This window comes from Falco naumanni, chromosome 8, assembly GCF_017639655.2.
Source record: "Falco naumanni isolate bFalNau1 chromosome 8, bFalNau1.pat, whole genome shotgun sequence".
Classification (NCBI taxonomy): Eukaryota; Metazoa; Chordata; class Aves; order Falconiformes; family Falconidae; genus Falco; species Falco naumanni.
In genome coordinates, this window is record NC_054061.1 from 57,700,724 (window position 1) to 57,719,163 (window position 18,440).

Consider the following 18,440-nt stretch of genomic DNA (forward strand, 5'->3'; position numbering starts at 1 on the left):
GACATTCTTCTTACTCCGTTTTTTTGGGGAAGAGCTGGGAACTTATCTCATCCTTTAAAACAAACCTAAGCCTGCTCCTCTCTGAACCTTTTCAGCTAGGGTCGAGATAAACATGTCAGAACAGAAGAGCCCTGGAGAGAGGATGAACTCTGCTGCTCTGCCAGAGCCTGCCAAATTGAGAGAGACAGAATGAACAAGCTGCACATTAATGCACACTCCCTTTTCTTAATCCTGATTGGTAAGAACTACCCTCCTTACTAAAAATTGCCTCAACCAACAGAGTGGTGCCACCTTAAACTAACACAATGACAGTTTTGGAGTCAGGCAGGGGGGAAACAATTATTTATTTTTTACAACACAGAACAACTTTAAGACAAGGACAACATTGCTGCAAAGGACGCCTACTTTATCTCTACAGCTGATGTGCAAGAACAGCTAAGATAAAGCAGAAACGTAGGCAGAGAGTAAATGGAAGGTAGCCTCACATCACCCTTCAGCCCCTCTAACAGCGTAAGTTTTAAACGTGATGAACAGTGTGGGCTACACCGGAGGGGAAAAAAAGCACCCCAAGAACCCCAAAATAGATTTCAAAAGTAACAGCAAACAAGAATAACCTACAACCTAACTTGGGGGTGTGAGGGGCAAAAAAAGGCAGGGAAAAGAAGAGACACCAGATGTGTGCTGGCCTAATGCTACAGGAAGCTTCATCCTTGACATTCGGCTTAGCAGGAAAGAACTTGATCAGGCAGAAAACAGCTTGTAATTAAAAAAAAAAAAAAAAAAAGAAAAAAATTACAAAAAGAAATATAAACCAAGAAACCCACTGTAGGCAGAGCTGCTATTGAAGACCAGTCCCAAGAAAATAAAAAAAATGAGCCACAGCCCAAGCGGTTGGACAACACATACCTATTTATTGGGTTCTGAGCTGACTTTGATGAGTCTTTAAACCAGCATGCCATACTGGCAGCTTCTAATCTATCTTATAACTAAGAGAAATTCTAGGCTATGCTTATATACACCATGATGTTTACATCTAAACGTTAAGTGCAAGATATGACACTGAGGCAAACAGCCACCTGTGCAGCCAACTAACCTTGTGTTCTCAGACCCTGCTTCACAGGACAACGCTCTCTGGGAACACACTGCGGAGCTTCACTCAGATCTGGCCAAGGCAAAACCATTTATCAGATCTGTTTTCCCCTTTAAGACTAGTGAGCTTTGCTTGGAACCCAGGAAAAAAAATATGTTTCCTAACAAGATATACTTTTTCAGCTTCATGGAAAAGAAAACAACACAACTGAAAACCTCTCTAAGGAGAAGGGCAACTTCTACAGGTGCCTGACATCTACCTGATAAACCTTATCACTTAGGATGCTAAACACCAACAAGCAAAGAATACATCTGATGCCTCAGACCTCCTAAATCATCAGTACGCTCTGCACACCCTGCTTTGCAAGGTCAGACCTGCAACCCAACCAAGGCTGTCGCCTCCAAGATGCCCACACTCATTGTCTGAAAGCAAATGTTTTCAAAGAGCCTAGAGAGAAGGACCCTTGGTTCCAGCAACTAAACATTTTGGGCACACAGATTTTGTAATTCCTCTGGGCAATTTACTCAGAAAAAAGAAATAACAAAATGAGGTCGCAAACTACGACTTCCATGTTTTGTCAATATGGAAGAGACAACAGCTGCGAGCAAGTAGCGTGGGCACACGTGTGGTGGGACTGCACTGGGTTCCGTGTCCTGCACGTTCTGGCTCGACATCTTTTACTTTGAGCACAAGCTATCAGGAGAAATGAAACAGCTGTCTCTAGCACCCCTATTTTCAAGATTACTCTTTCATCTCTCAAGAGCAGTGAGAAAGTATATGGTGAGTTAGTGAAAATTAAGTGACAAGAGCTAAAGAAAAATGAGTACAGAAATGAGCTGCTGTATTCAAAAGAGAATGTGAACAGTGGACAATAAGTAAAGGCGTAAAATCCTGTATAGCACAAGAAAACAGACAATACTGATTAGCTAATATTTTTATTATTATTAACACCGATCCCAAATTCTCCCATTCAACATGCAGGTAAGGTAATCCCAAGAGGGTTGAGAAACAGGTTAGGACTTCTACCTGTACATACAAATAAAAACTACAACAGTACTGCAAAGTCATCCAAATCCTGTATTTCTATTCTGATTGCTTGACTTAACCACAACTTCATTTCAGTTATCTCCAATGTTCAACCAGACACCAAATGAGAGGTGAATTATGGGAAGAAAACACCATCTCTAGTGTATGTTCTTTAATCCCAAAACATCAAACTACCTCAAGAAAATGACTTTTCCCTCCATTATATGCCAATAAACTACAGTAAGCTCATCTACTCATAAATTTCCCTAAATAACAAAAATGTTCAAACAACCCTCCATATTTCTTGGACAACAAAACCGTAATACCTGAGGAAATCCTGTGAATAACAGCCTGGCTTTTGTACACCTCATCACTAAATTGACACCCTCTCCCTTTCCATACACAGCTTTCTGGCAAGAGCTTACTTCCCACCTTTTTCCCTTCACCTTGAACAAAGTATTTCTCACGGTTGACGATTCAAAATGACTCAAACAGTTAAGACTTAAGTGTGTGAAAACTTTTTTTTTTTTTTAATGGCCAATACAGATGATCAAGGCACAGTTTTCCAGATATGAACAGTTTACCATTTTTAAAGAGATTAACTGCTTGCTAGTTGTCTATTTGTTTTATTCAGCATGCAGCTCACCAGCAGGCTGTAACCACTACACCAGCAACTTCACCCCCGAGCAGAAGCTGAACACCACATCCCCAAGGCAAGCATCTCCCTCTCCTCCTTCCCCACCAGCTCTATATTACAACAATCTGGGCAAAAAATGGCAAGAAAAAATAAATCCCATCTGTAAATCAACAGATTAAAGATACCTCTGCAGGTAAATAGCCAGGGTAAGGCCCCTTCTGAACAGTACAATTTCTGAAGAATTGGAAAGCAAGCACGCTTCACATATGCTTGCTAGGAAAATACTGACATAGAAGAGTGTTTCATGTTTTCATTTTAGAAGCAGCAGCTCCAGACCTTTGGAAACAACATACCAAAGTTGTTTCTGACCTAGATTGTAGCAAACCAGCATAGCACCAACACACCCACAAAAAAACCACCTCCATTAGGTCAGGAGACAATCAGTCATGCAAACACCTTCCCAGCAGATACCGAAACCTTCACTTACAAGCGACTAGTCCTGCATGTATGCAAATTAATGCTATTTTGTATTATACCCGTGCCAAAAATGTAACCAGTCTGAAGGTAAACCTGCCAGGAACAACAGAAAAGCATCAGCCTGGGCTCCAGTGAAAGGAACCACAGCCCTCTTCCCATGGCTGGGACCTGTTACTGTATTTAGAGACCCTAAATATTTGAAAAACACCTAGTGATTCGAGAATACAACTTTTATTCCCCCCAAGCATCCCAAAGACCATATCAGCACACATAATTTTACAGCCCTTTCAGGTCCTCTGGCACGTTCCTCCTTACAGGCACTCACAGACAAAGGTGATGGGCCAGAAGAGCATTATTAAATGTATGCTCAACTGACGCAGAAAGGACTGATCAGGAGCATCAAGATGTGCAGTTCAATTAAGAAACCACTTCACTGCCTCATATAGCAAAACCAGAGCCTTCTTGCCAAATAGTTGTTTCTTAATAGAGAAGTTCCTGGATTTATATTTTAAATCAGTTTCAAACTACCCACTGAAGTGACAAAAGCTCTTTAGAAGCTTAAGTGGCAAAAAAAATGAATATAAAAAAAAAGCATTAACGCAGTTTTGTGTCAGAGTACTGATGTTACCTTCACACAAAAAAAAAATAATCACACAAACCCAAAGCAAGTTTCCTTAAACCTGACTATAAACCCCATATTTGTGGCACAGCTTTATTTCTTCCCTAGACAACTACTTCAAAAAGCACCCAAGAGACCTCAGCCACCTCCTCCTCATCTAGTAAGAGAGAGGATTCCTTAAGATCTCCCCTCAGTGCCTGCATTTGAAGAGAAGGCAGCCATCTCTCTTCTACCAGAGAAGACATCAGTACAAGAAATTAAAGCCTTGCAGAACAGGCCTTCTGTTTTCAGTGCAGTGCTTGGCATCACTGCTCTGGGTATCCACACATTATTAACCTCTGAAAACTAAAAGCAATAAACTTCACACTGGAAAAATCTGACTTCTAATACAGTTTCTCTCTTAATCGTGATTAATACTTGTTTAAGGATGATCCCCCACAGTATGACAAACATGCCAGCATGTTTTTACAGCAGTCATATTCCCGGTCTCCCGTATTTTATATACAAACAATCTGAGTCATTTCTATTTATTTATAGATACATACGAAATGCACAAAGTTATGGGAAGCATGTTACAGAACAAAAATACCACCCCCTAACCCACTTCAGAAAGGAGAACATCCAGCTAACAAGGCTACAGCTCAATGCTCTGTCAGTTCTGACTTCTGCAACACTGAATCATTTATTTGCATGTGCCAGACATGCTGTAAAATAAAACCAAACTGCTATGCCCGCATCCTACTAAAGCCTGTTCGTTGAAGTGCATAAAGGTACTGATGGCATTTCGCATTTTAAAGCTATCTAGCACAGAAGTGTGACTGCACTTTGCCTGTTTCTTTTGGAAGAAATCAAACGAGGTTTGTCCAAAGAGATCTTGTATTTATGCTACCTAACACATCCTTATTTCGCATTTGGATGAACGGGATCCAGGAATACCACCATCACTTGGGACAGGTCTGGTCTCACCCAGCTGGCCTAGCATACTCTTGTCCATAACAGAAGTATCAACATCCATAAGCAAAACCCTGTAGCAATATTTGATCAGCAGAAACAAACACCCTTCTGAAAACTTGAAAGAAATCAAGCCCCATGTGTATTGTTAAAAGGAGGCAGAGGGAAAGACTGGTATTCCTTCCTCAAAAGCACGTTGAAAAAAATACATCCATTGGGTTTTCTTCATTGCAAGCCTGTGTGCTTTCTCAGAGTCTATTTCTATTCTTAAACTTCTGTAGAGCCTAAGGGTATAACAACAGCCACTATAAAAATAATTAAAAAAACACCAAATAAATCAAACCACCACCTCAACTGGAGGACCTCCCAGCCTCCACAGCGAGGACAACCTCTTGCAATGAGCTACTAACCATCTTCTGCAGAGTACAGCCCGCTCAAGCGGCTAAAGCTGGGACTTCTTCATAATCTTGCAACATCAAACCTCATCTCCCCACCTGCACTGCTGCACTTGATGGTGATGGGAGTGAACAATTCTCATGCTTCTGACATCCCCAACACAGCCACAAGCCAAAGTAACACACCCAGTTACCCTTAGTGGTGGCCGCAATGATAGAGCTGTGGCAGAGGCAGGTCTGGCTTTTAACAGAGCCCTTTCCTTCCTCAGTCATAAGCAAGTGATGACGATGAGGGTGGAAGCAGGGGAATGACACGGAGATGACTCACTGCACCAGTCCCTTCCCAAGGGCAGATGAACAGCAACGGCAGAACAGATTTCAGATGGAGCTCCTAATTTGCCATTCCTGCCAGAGCACAGGTTCACAGCCACAGCTGGTGCTGCTAGCTTCAATAATTTGCAGTGGTATAATCAAATTAGTATTTTTGTAATGTTAAGAGTTCTGCTTTTATCCGGGATTATACAGACTGAAACCCAGGACAGTAATCTTGAGGCTCCTGCATGCTGGCCACTTAAAATCAATTCTCTACAGCAGCTGCACAGCCCGAGTTGATTTCCCTGCCACCGGTGCAGACAACACGAGGGCAAGACACCCAAGGCAAGCATTCGTGTAACGCAGCCATGGCATCACAACGAGCGAGTGTCCCCCAAGACCATTACCTAATGCTTGGCAATTGCCTGTGTTCTGTATTACCACACACAATAATTGCAGCTTTGGTCTCACCTGCAAGCCCCGTGTTTATTGGCGAGTGTTGTCAATTAGCAGGGCTAGGGGAAGGGGAAGGGATGAACAAACCAAACCTCTCTAGATCCTCCCCAGCATAAGCTAGCTAACACCACAGCGGACTGGACTCATATCCAACCAACACTTTCCAGTCCTAAAATCTAAGTATTTTATTGTGCGAGGTATTTTGGGAGATATTTGTCTTCCAAATTACACATCAGTTAAAACAATCTAGTGACCCTCTGCAGACCCTTCCTGTATTACATAGCTCCATCCATGACTACATATTTTTCTTCTACTTCCCTTGTGCACTACTGAAATCAGAACAGAAACATAACTGTGGTCGTGAGGAAGTTGCTTCAATTAAAATGCAATTCTAATTCTGTGTAGGTGTATTTACAATGTTAAAGTTTGACCTATGTTTTCTCTCACCTCCGTAAACACGGTTATCAACTCGGATTTAGAAAAAGACATTTACTGCATGAGAACCAGGCTAGTGAATGAAGCATGGCCCCATCTGCCCACTCCTAAAAACTCAGGGGGTTTTGCCCAATTCACTTTGCTGTTTGGCAAACGAGTGCTTGGATAGGAGCAGCTTGTCCAGTTACAGTTGGAAAACAGAAGCTGAGCACAGATGCCTACCAAAGGTATTAGTGAATTCTCTATCTTGGGTACCACAGTAACTTTGCAGGGTTTGAGAAATCGATTGTGCTTCATTACATCTGGACTTCCACGTGGAAACCATCCATCCCAGTGACCTGGCCTCCGCAATTCTGTGCTGCTGGCTTTACAAGGCGCCAGTTTGACACCCACTATGAGGAGGTTTCAGCCTTTATCTCCAGCCTCCATGTTTGTAATGCTTAAATGGGCAAACCTAGGAAATTCCCCCAGTCTGGGGTTTTTTTGCCTTTTCTTCCACCTATACAAAGTATGGCTCAGCCAAGGGAAAAGTTATTGTAAGCAGCTATTAAATCATTCCTATAATAAAAATTTAGGGTTTGATTCACTAAGGGAACCTTCCAAATACTCTTTCTCATTGATGTTGTTCGGTATAAATTTGGTTACACTCATTTAAGAGAGAGAAAAGACATTTGGTCCTTGAAGAAATTGTGAAAAACTATTAAGAGTGAGATAGAAGAAGCTTTACATATCACCTGCTACTTCCACCTCCCCCGCTTACAGAACCATAAGTCTTTGCTACTGAGAAGGCCACACTAGGAATCTGGTTCATGTCAAAACAGCAGCAAAATACAAATAGATCTTTCAAGTATGATTATAAAAGCAGAAGATAAATAAACCTCACTAGAGAGTTCTGTTGAAGAAAAATGCCTTACTTTTAAAAACTGCTTTCTATATTTTTTTCCACAACCGTGGATTTAATGAAGCTTAGAAAATTTTTCACTTGTGCATAACATTTCCAGGATGTTTTTCAGAGATAGAAGGAAATATAAACTCACCACTTTCAGTTCTGGTACAGATCGGCTTAGCGTCCATTCCTGGCTATTTACAAAGGCATCTGTAAAAGCAGACAACATTCACAACATCAGTAGAATGACATTTAATGGTCTGTCGCACAGAATTTCATGCTAAGGCTTTGGGTACATGAGACCAAAAGTCACACTCAATCTTACGAGACTGACAGTCCAAGGTGACAAACACTAGTGGTTTGGATAAATTCCACAAAAATTCAAGAATAGCAGAAATTACCATTCTGCATAACAGATGCACTCTCTGTAGCAAGCCTAGCTGTATCATCTGCACTGCCGTTAGCAAGCTCAAACTAACTCCAGTCTTTTGGGGTTGTAAAAAGACTCTTTTAGTCTGTACACAAACTGCTTCCCATCCACCACGACACGTTTCTTCTCTACAAGGAAAGCCCTGGCCTGCTCATAACGCTGAATGTCAACAACTGCAGTCGCCATCGGCAGTAACTTCTCCACCCAGGTAAATGAGAAAATTTGCCTATTCTAAAACCACACTATTTTTTTACTGGACATCGTACTTCATGTCAACAACTTCAGCTACCAGCATCAGTGGTAACATCCCTGCCAGGTAAGGGAGGATATGTGTTTATTCTAGAAACATGCTTTTTTTTCAGTAGCATGATCTAGACAGATATAAACCACCAGAGCCATTTACGATAAAATTAAATAAAAACTACAGCAGGCAGGAGGGGGTTGATTTCTGGAGATCTGGCGAGTTAAATTCATCATGGCTCCCAAAAGAAATGAAGTCCTTAGGGCTGCACCCAGGTCCTATCTCACTGATAATTCCACGCCAAAGAAAAGAGAAGTAAGGCTCCATTTTTCTAACTCTAAAAACATTTATCATTTTGTTCCCTCTGTAAAGGTCTAGTCAACTGAAAGCAAACAGATACTGACATTCCCATTACAAATCCAAGCAGCATTACTTAACCCTCTCCAAAAGCATGCAAACCAGATGAACGCCTCCCTGCAGCATGCACAGAATGCTCCTACCAAGCAGATCAGATGCAACTCCACAGCAATTAAACAGCACTGAAGAAGTCCTGATGTTACCATCAATTCCCAACATTATAGGAACTAACAGGTGAAGTTACCCTTGACCATGCTGTCCGTAAGCAAGCAGAAGTTTTGCAAGCCATTGCCTCCCCTCTGATACACCAGCCAGGAAAAGCAGAAGGCTATTTCATTTTATCTTTTGATGCAGAGGATAAAGAAGTTTGAAGCAATATCCTACCCCAGATGGTATCGTCACTAACTTAAAGACACCACCAGCTGTAAAGCAAGCTTTCCCAGAGTCTGACAAAAAACAATCTCAAAGCAAACTTGTATTTTGTACTGTCTCTCTATTCCCTACTAAATATGTTACCTTTGCTCAATATTTTTAAGAGACATACATACTAGCTATCAGTTTGGAAGCCTTCTCCATTTTTATTCAACACAAGGCTTTATATTTCAACTACAAACAGAAGCTTGTGTGTACTAGCAGGACATGTGCATTTATATGAAAACACTGTGAAAAGATTAACTATTTTGGTATGTGACAATCTTGAGCTGCTTCCCAACCACTGGAAGGAGAAGGAAAACCAAAGGCTCAGATTAAGATGCTCTTGAAGACCTGGGTTACCTTTTGGCATGCCAGCTGCACGAGAAGACATTACGTCCATTAGGTTCCTGCTGCATGACCTGAAGTAGTCCAATTTGATCAAAACCTGAAGTCCTAGGTGTATGCCCATATTGGGTGGGACTGTATACCTGTTAAAATAGGTGTCTTGTATTTGTCACGCCTGACTACAAAGCAGCACACAAACCATTTTTCCACAAACCAGTCTGTCAATTTTACCCAGTAAAGGTTTAAGAAAGCAAGTACTGCTTGTAAGTATTTTTTTTTCCTGCATGATCCTATCAGCATTTCTAACCACAGAAGAAAACCCAAGGATTAAGGATTACTAAATACGCTCTGGAAAAGGAAACTAAACATTTTAGAGCTAAACATGATTTCAATTAACAGGTAACAATGACCTGAAGCACTACGAAACAGTGCAAATGAACAGCCCCCTCTAGTTACCACCTTACCCTGAGCTCAGAAAGAGCTGTTATGTTGAAGCAGCAGAAAAGCACTTGTCAAATATCATCCCAGTCTCAGACCAAACAAAGCTCCAAGCCAAAAAAGGGAAAGATGAGGACAAAGAGGATGGCAAAGGATGAACCGTGCTTTGACAGTGCGGGTGAAGAGAAAAAAATGCATGTCCTCCAAAAACATTCCGCCTATTTAAGTAATTCAGTGCCGCTGGAATACACGTATTTACTACATTGCTTAGAAACTAGTACATCATCATGTAAAAGCCTGCACTATGCACCAGGTCAGGCCAAAGATTCAGCTATGGCAGAATCCTTTTACTACAGCACAGACCAGCAGGCGATACCTAGTAAAGAACAGGAGACACTTGCAGAAGGAAGTATTCCTGTAGACCCACAACAATTGAGTCCAGTGACTTCAAATGAGCCAGAGGTGTCCTTTCATTTACACAAGGAGGGACACAGGATTCGCCCAGGGTAGAGATACCTGACCTGAGCAGTCACTGCCCTGGATTCTTGCCTCCAGCCAAAAGACAATCTAGAAAGCAGGAGCACATGAAAACGTAAATCTCAGACCTGAGTCGGAAGTTCCGTAGCACGCCCAGCTGCAGATACAGACAAAGCAGCAATTTCAATTCATGAACACTGCACATGAGACCTGCTCTAGGAGCCTTACAATTAAGGCACTCAAAAGGGACCATAACTTGGCCTAGATGTTTTCCCACCTTCCTGCGGGAAGGATGATCTTCCCTTCCAGCGAGCAATGGAAGGTACCAGATCACAACAGTGTGGATCAGAATGCCCAAACGGAGCTGACAGGAAGCACCTTGGGCTTCCCCTCCTTGCCTGCTGCAGAGTACAGGCTCCAACACACAACCAGGGTTCTGACTGCCTCATTCCAGGTCCCAGAGCCTCTCCAACAGCCCCTGGAAAGTCTGGAGAGCAACAAAACTGCAGGAATCAAAATGCCTCCAGAAACCTGCAACAGCTTTCGGCGTAAGAGGAATCCTTCTCTAATTCAACCTGCCAGTAAACTACTGATTCTCATGGTTTTACTTTGAGCTACAGCTGATTTGAGAAGCGGTGGGAAAGAAGACGTTGCCGTACAACCCAACCATGACAGGAAAGAACTGACTGTAATAAGAAGCCAACAAACCAAGGAGCTCCTTTCCACACAAACCTATTTCTTCAGACCATAAAGGATAAATTTCCTAAGTGATGTTTCTGTAGCTTAACATACTGATTTTGTTCATCACTCATGGAACAGTAATAAAGATTCACAATTACTTCAAATGCATGAAAACTTGCAAGTGCTGATTTAAATTGTATCATTGTATGTTAAACCATTACTCCCTGTCCAGTAAAGATACCAACTAACTTGCGCTCACACACCCGATGCTTTGCATTACCACTTTTATTTTTCTTCTCTGAACAGAACTCATTAGTCAGCCTGTAATTACACAGGCTCCATATCACAGCAACGTTACATCATAGCTAACAAGTAAAATCCACATTTTGCCATTCAAAAATCTTGGATATCAGATCAAGAAAGACTATTCCCGTTAAGCCTGATTCCATGAAAAGGAGTTTTTACTAGGTATTAATTACATGTAACTGCATGACAGACCAAAGTTCCTCTTCATAACCCCGAGTACTGTTTATATTCCATAGTTCTGTTCCAGAACACTTTTTCTGGACAGTTAATTCCAGAACTATACTTTTGTGTAGGTTGGTATGTTTGTATAGCATGATTTGAACATGCCTGCTTCTCCCTTCCCCATACCTGTACATGCATCATTCCTTTCTTATCCCTCTGCAAAAGATGGATAAACGGATGAAAATTACACTTGCCATTTGATCTGCAAGACTCAGCAGCAGTAAGAACTAGCTAAGGCCGTACAAAACAAGGTGGTTTCAGCTGATCTCCAGATTCTGAGATGCCAAGGAAAACCATCAGTCTCAGCCCAGCACTATGCCTGACTGGCAGGGATGTATGTGTGTGAAACAAAATGCAAGAAATCTCTATTAATGTCAACAAGCTTCAATAAAAAAGAAGCATTGGATTTTATCACCACAGAGGATTAAAAAAAAAGATGAGTGAGCAGATCGTTGCTACCACTTACCAGCCTGGAGAACTGCAAAAAAAATCTACCGTTTAAGCCAAGGGATAGACACTCAAGGGGAACAAGAACATCAGAAGCCCTGTCACTACTTTTTTTTTTTAAAAAAAGCAGCACACTAAAAAACCATACTCACAAAAAAACCTCACATCAACTTCAAATATTATTTTATAAGATCTGTACAATCCAAAAGCAAACAGGTAGGAAAGGCAATAAAAGGTAGATTTCCCAAAAGTTAAGAGGCCAAAAGACAGAGCAAAAAGACGGCAGCTGCAGAGAGAAAGAGTGATCTGGCCAGAGGGCATGGATTTGTTCAACCTGCTTGGTCCTGCCTTCATTGAAGGGCTCCAAGAACCCACACGATGACCTTCCAAACCAAACTGGCTCAGATGTCAAGCACCCTCAATACGGGAAACATATGCATTTTAAGTCTGATCAGCTATAGCGTAGAAGAAATACAATAAAACTTACTGGACACTGTGCTGGACTTGTTGACAAAGCTACCTTCTCCTTTTTGCTCAGCACCTGGTTACTGCTATGCACAGAGGTTCTGAGCGTCCAAAATACTTAAAATACCATTTTGTTGCAAAAATACGCCCATTTTAAAAAAGCTTGACCTCAACCCAACTCATTCAATCTATTATTTCACAATACTATTATCTTCAATTTGCGCTTAAATTACAGAAAGTCTTCCACTGCTGCTTTTTTTAAAAAAAAACACAAAACAAAACGAATTAGGACATCTATGTCCTAATCTTCCCTCCCCAGTATAATTTTCACTGGCATGTTTACAAGGAATAATGACAGTTAAAAACAGAACACGGCATGAAACAGCATCTGGTCTCTTTAGCAGAACGAGGCTCATGTACAATCATTTGTATGGACACCAAAGTACCCAGCTAAACAATTTAGTTCTAGTACAAATGCCTCAGAAAGGAGTGATTTATTTCAAGTTAATCCCAAGACCCATGGAAGTTAAGGTCAAAAGGTCAAATACTTGCAGATAGAACATGACAAACAAGCCTGGGAGTTTTTGGTTTTTTGAATAAAGAAAAGCAAAAAAACAAAGCACCACAAAACACGAAATGCACTTACAGCTACAGTACGACTATGAAATATTGGATGCATCAAACTGCAGCATGCAAAGCACAAACTGTGTAGTCCACAAACATACTCTGCTGAAGAAAGAAAAACCTCACTACCGCATGTTGATTTAAACATATTGGAAGAGATTTGCATAATAAACAGAACCACATGTATGAAGTTGATCAACTGGAGTCTTGTTTGCATTACTTTCCGACTTTGGAATTTAAGTGAACTCAACCTTCACATCTAACTACATACTATACATATGAAAGGAATGACTTTTGTCAATAATTAATCACAGTTGTATGTCCTGTTCATTTACCTTCTGCATCAATGATCAAAAACTCCAAAATATGCACGTCAATCATTTATTTTTAAAACGTGCACCAAGAAGATAGTTTAAATTACATTTTCTTTGCCAAGTTTACTTTTCCACAAAATAGGCTTCATTTTGGGGGTGGTTTCTTTTTCCTTTTTTAGAGTTTCTCAGTTCTACTTACACATCACTAAACCGAAGCACAAACTGCAGCAAGATCTTTGGCTATTTTAAAACCTCCGTTTAGTGATGCAGCTCCAGCTAGAGGAACTTTCTGTATTAATTCCAATATTAAGAATCAGGTGTGCGTGTTATTTTGGTTCCCCATGAACACAAAGTTGTGGTGAAACACTGGGATTTCATGGCCATTCTTAGCAATATCTACGTATTCCACAGCATAGCACAGCAGCAGACTTCCTAGAAGGTCTGACTGTTTCTACTGTGTATTTAAAAGCCCTGCTCAGAATAACCTTTTTAACAGAAAAACAAATTTCCTTCTTCAAACCCAGAAACAATCACTAAATACTAAATAAATCTTAGCAAAACAACGTTACTGAGAGATGACAGGATCAAGGTCAATTCAATCATCCGTGACTCCAAAGAGAAGAGGGAAGTCACATAGGAAAACGGGAGAAGTTAAATAGCAATTACAGAAATAATCACAGCAAAAGCCTCTCCTAGGTGTTCAGCAGTCCTCCATTCCACACTTGGTTTTTAACGCTGGAGGCCCTCTGCTAATCTAAATGAACTCCATTTACTGCCACGGGCAACAGCAGCAAGGCAGCTAATCGGACCTGAGAGTAAATACTTTTAACCCGGGCTGATGCGATTTACACTCCCCTTGCCATCCTTTGGGTCCCTCCTGCTTAATAAATCCCCACAAGCCAATGAAATCTGTCTGTTGATTAATATTTTGGGAGAACCTCAATTGTTGCAATAGCAACACGGCAGTCCCCGACCCACCAGCAGCAGTGCCAGCACAGGAGCCTCTGCTTCGTTCCTTGTACTGTGCCAGCCCTTGATCCACTCACCTTGTTTTGTCCTTCATTGCCACTGAAATACCTCACCCTTGATAGCACTTCAATCCAAAGCCTGAGAAGCCCACAGATTTCCTTTCGTCTGATTGAGATGAAAACCTAATGGCAAACCTGTCCACAAGGAAGGATGAGCGAAGAGCAGGCAGATGTCTCTGCAGTATGACATGAAAAGACTTTAAATCTTCCATGATTCTTGGAAAGCTTCTTAGTAAGAGCCTCCCTCGGGCTATCCCAAGGTCCCTTTGCTGTCCTTTTAAATAAGGAAAAGCCAGGGTGTGCGGTGGGAGGAATAGAACATGCGAAACAACAGTAGAAGAAAAGCCAAGGGATTTCTCTGGAAACCCTCAGCAAAAAGATCCTTTTCTTTTTGATAAGAACAGCAGCCCTCAAAAAACAGGGGAATGAAGTTAAAAGTACTAACAACTGCATCGCACCCTGATCCCCCCTCAATAATTTCTGCATTATAAGCAATATTTAGAGTCACTTCCTACTTTGAAATAAAAACCTGAGAGCAAACAGGTACAGAAAAATATTCCTGCAAGTTCTCACTTGCCTACAAAGATGCAGATAAAAGCACACTTCTCTCTTTTGGAGTCATATCAAAGCAGCACTTTCAGAATGTATTTCCCAAAGCTCTTATGCTAATTTTCTCAGGAAAGAAGGAAAAGTGCAACTTTTGGGTTGAGACTTGCGATACTAATAAAACATGCATTTTTCAGAGGAGGAGTAATCTCTCCGCGTACATCCTCTCCAACTCAGCCCCCAGCATTTCAAGTCAAAGCACCAACCCTGTTCCAACACAGTGCAGCAGTAAAACATTCTGACATGCTTATTTTTAAGCTTTGCATAAAATACTGTTTGGGAGAATGTGTCACATTCCAAAAGGCCCTTCTTATATATCAATTTTTTCATTCATCTTGTACCTTTTTTTTAATAAAAAACCAAACCACACACACACACAAAAAGCTTTTGATATGGATCCTTTCTGCTTATACATTCTACTCTGTATACAATTACAAACAGTAACAAACAAATTTTTTAGAAATCCATCCATACCAGTATCAGGAAAAGTTAAGCTTTTTCCTCCCTACTCGCTCAGTTTGATAGGATTATAGATTATAACGCTTTCCCCAATATACTAATGAGAAACAACTGCTGCAACCACGCAATTCCAAACAGCCCCCTTTTTTATTTTCCCAAGTTGTAGAAGCATCATTTATTCTTCTGATGCAGTTTAACCAAAAAGCCGAGTCGCAGCATGGTTTCATACCCTGCCAGCCCTCCCCTGCGCAGCCTGGCTCTGGGGAGAGTGCTGGGAAGTCCCATCCATCACGCACGACACCGTATTTACACTTCATTAATAGGATTAATACACATGTTGCAGAAGTCGTCAGGAAAATTGCCACAAAGCAATTCAATTCCAATCCTAAAACAAGAGGGATTTTTCGTGAGCTGTCAGTTTAAAAGACTCCCCCCATCCCTCCCAGTGTTGTCAGAAAGGATAAAATCCCAAGAGCTCTTACAGTTCCAACATAAATGTTTGATATTGGCCAGATTTATCGCTGGCAATACCCACTTGCTAATTATAAGACAGAAAACTGCTCTAAGCTCAGCTTCTTTACAGCATCAGGCACCTCAGCTGAAACCCATTAGAGCCCCACCTATACGTGACATCTGAAAAACTATGCCCTGTAACCAAAAGCTATATTAAATAGATATTTAGGTCAAGCCCATAATCTATCTTCCAATAGCAACTGGCAGCCGCAACAGCGCTATCCCTCGTGCTGCCATGGAAACAAAAGGAGGACCGGTGATGGAAAGCGCTATGCAACCTTCACAGCCAACGAGCCAGCCTTTCCACAGTGGGCACTTTTGGGTTTGGGAATTCAGGAGCACCTCTCCGTCACCACAGCACTTGGGTTTTGTCTTGCATTTTTAAATCATTGAAACTGATGAGTATTTTGTTGCTAATATTCCCACTCTCCCCCTCGTCTGCCTTACATCTCTAGCCATACTTAACCTTGCTGATTTGGGTGATTTCAAAGATGTTCCCTCCTTAGCTCCCACAGCTGGAGCAAGTCCCATGCTTCCCACAACAGGATGGAATGATGTATAATGTTTCCCAAACCAGTTTCATGCTTGAAGTTTTACATCTAACACTACCAAAATATTTGTTTTGTCCTTAAATATAATGTAGCTCCAACCAAAACTAGTCATCTTAATCCCCCCGCCCACTCCTCCCCAAAAACCCCCAAATCCTCAAACCAAAAAACAAACAGAGAAGATATTTTAGCTGTAAAGATGTTTATAAGGAAAAATAAATAACACACTTAAGAAGAAAAACTTCGCATTCCCTGTATTTTCACAGTGGGTTGGGTTCTGGTGCCGACGCATGGTTAGTTTAAGAAAAATTAAAATCCCGCCGATAAAACCACTGTTTTCTCTTGAGACAACTCTGCTGCTGGAGAAGAACAGCACAGGTCCAAGAGACATTCTGAGCAAAGGATAATCAAGATTACAACTTAATTCCCATAAAATGTACATTCCTTAATACTCAGCAGCATCCCTCAGAGAAATGTGACTGAAAAACACTGGTCCCAGCTCGCCCTGTTTACAACAGGGCAGCGATGACCACAACAAGTAGAAAGGGATATAAAAAAAAGCATACAAAGAGAAAATGAAACATCATTTTACCCTGCCACAGTACAAGTCGGAAAATAAATGATCACTTTGAAACTGAGGCTATCTTAAATTGGTGGGGTTCTTTTAAGTATCATATTAGCCTTTTTTAATTTTTTTTTCCCCTGCATGAAATGTACTACCTAAGCACAACAGAAAAAGCATCCCTGATGAAAGTGGATTCAGACAAACTAGCCAGCCTCCACCTGGCTGGCTGTACCACCCCATCCATGCCCCTGGCCCCCTCGCCTCCCCCAGCCACGCTGATGATAGCCCTTTCTTTTCCCAAGCACGTGCACGGGGCAAACCCACAGATACCACTGCTCTCGCGTTCAGCAAAGAAGGGAATAAAACTTAACCCTGGCTTAAATCGTTTCTACAGTTCTGTCAGACAGAGCAATCCTGTCGAATACATACAGCCAAAATCTGTTATATTGCTTCATACTCTTGCAACAGGAGAAGTAGCAGAAAGCAGCACTGCTCACATACTAGGGCTCTGGGATGTCCTGATGCCTCAGGTCACTTCTACACCCCATGATGAAGTAGTATCTTTTTTTTTTTTTTTTTTTTAGACAATATACAATATTTCTGTAAGCACCAAAGCCTCAGAGAACACAGCTAAACAAGTAATCATAGTAGTACTGGACTCCAGGAAGGAAAAAAGAACAAAACAAAAAACCAGCCACTGGAGATGAAATGTTTGGTAAATGTCTTATTTTGCTGGGTTACACCAGAAAGCAGGTCAGTGTCAAAGGTGAGGTCTGTTTTATACCGTCTCCTGTCTCAAGGGAAGGGTAGCGCCAGCACAGGAAAGATTACCCCAAATGTAACTAAGTGAAAATCTGGCGATAAGATTTTAAGCTGTAGCAACCTGTGCTCAAGACCTCAGAGGAGTGACGTGCTTCTTACAAACTGATGAATACCAGCAGTTCAAATACAGGACTAAACTCATGTCCAAGCAAAGATGACCCAAAGTACCCAAAAATGAGACACTTCAGAAATCATAGCCTGTGCTGTCTTCCCTGACTACAGACAAACCCAAGGAATTAGCCTTTCTTAGTCAAATCTGACTGTTAATGAAAAACCTTCCTACCAGGCATCAAAGCTGAAGAGGGACAGCTTATACAGTTGGCAAAAGAAGAACCAATGTCAAAGTATAAATTAAAAAAGATGAAGTGGGGGAAATGAGAAGAACATTCTCAATTAATATAGATAAATAATAAATTAATAATTTATTCAGTAACTCAGAAAGAAGAAAGTCACAACAGAGATGCAAAAAAATGATTGAAAGACGTTGCTTGGCAGGCTGAACAGACTTTGAGCTCTTCAGATAGAAAAGAATGGCTGTGACTCAAAAACCAAGCAAAAAATAAACAAGGGGGCCTTGGTGTCTACTTGGTAGAGGAGAAAGTAGGGTTTTTTTATAGGTAAAACAGCCACAATACTCAGTGAAAACCAAGTACAAAGTCAGCCTGCTCAGGATTTCCACCACTGGGATTCCACAGAAGAGATTACATTGGGGTGAAGTCTGAGCATCACCAAAAGCTAAGCAGCAGAATGTGAAACCGGTAGTGGTAAATGAGCAAAACCACAGCAGTCTGGGGGCTGGGAGGGAAGGATGGAGATAAAGTGAGTATCAAGTAACGCTTAACAAAACAGCAACA

At 41.3% G+C, this 18,440-nt stretch overlaps 1 protein-coding gene across 9 annotated transcripts in view; it reads right to left on the reverse strand.

Annotated features, from left to right (window-relative positions):
- AGAP1 (ArfGAP with GTPase domain, ankyrin repeat and PH domain 1) overlaps positions 1 to 18,440 on the reverse strand; it is a 382,555-nt gene that overhangs the window by 252,486 nt on the left and 111,629 nt on the right. For all 9 annotated transcript variants that reach the window (XM_040603876.1, XM_040603875.1, XM_040603872.1 and 6 more), the window contains exon 2: positions 7,436 to 7,494. In XM_040603876.1, the coding sequence (XP_040459810.1) occupies positions 7,436 to 7,494 (59 nt within the window). The remainder of the gene's footprint in view (positions 1 to 7,435; positions 7,495 to 18,440) is intronic.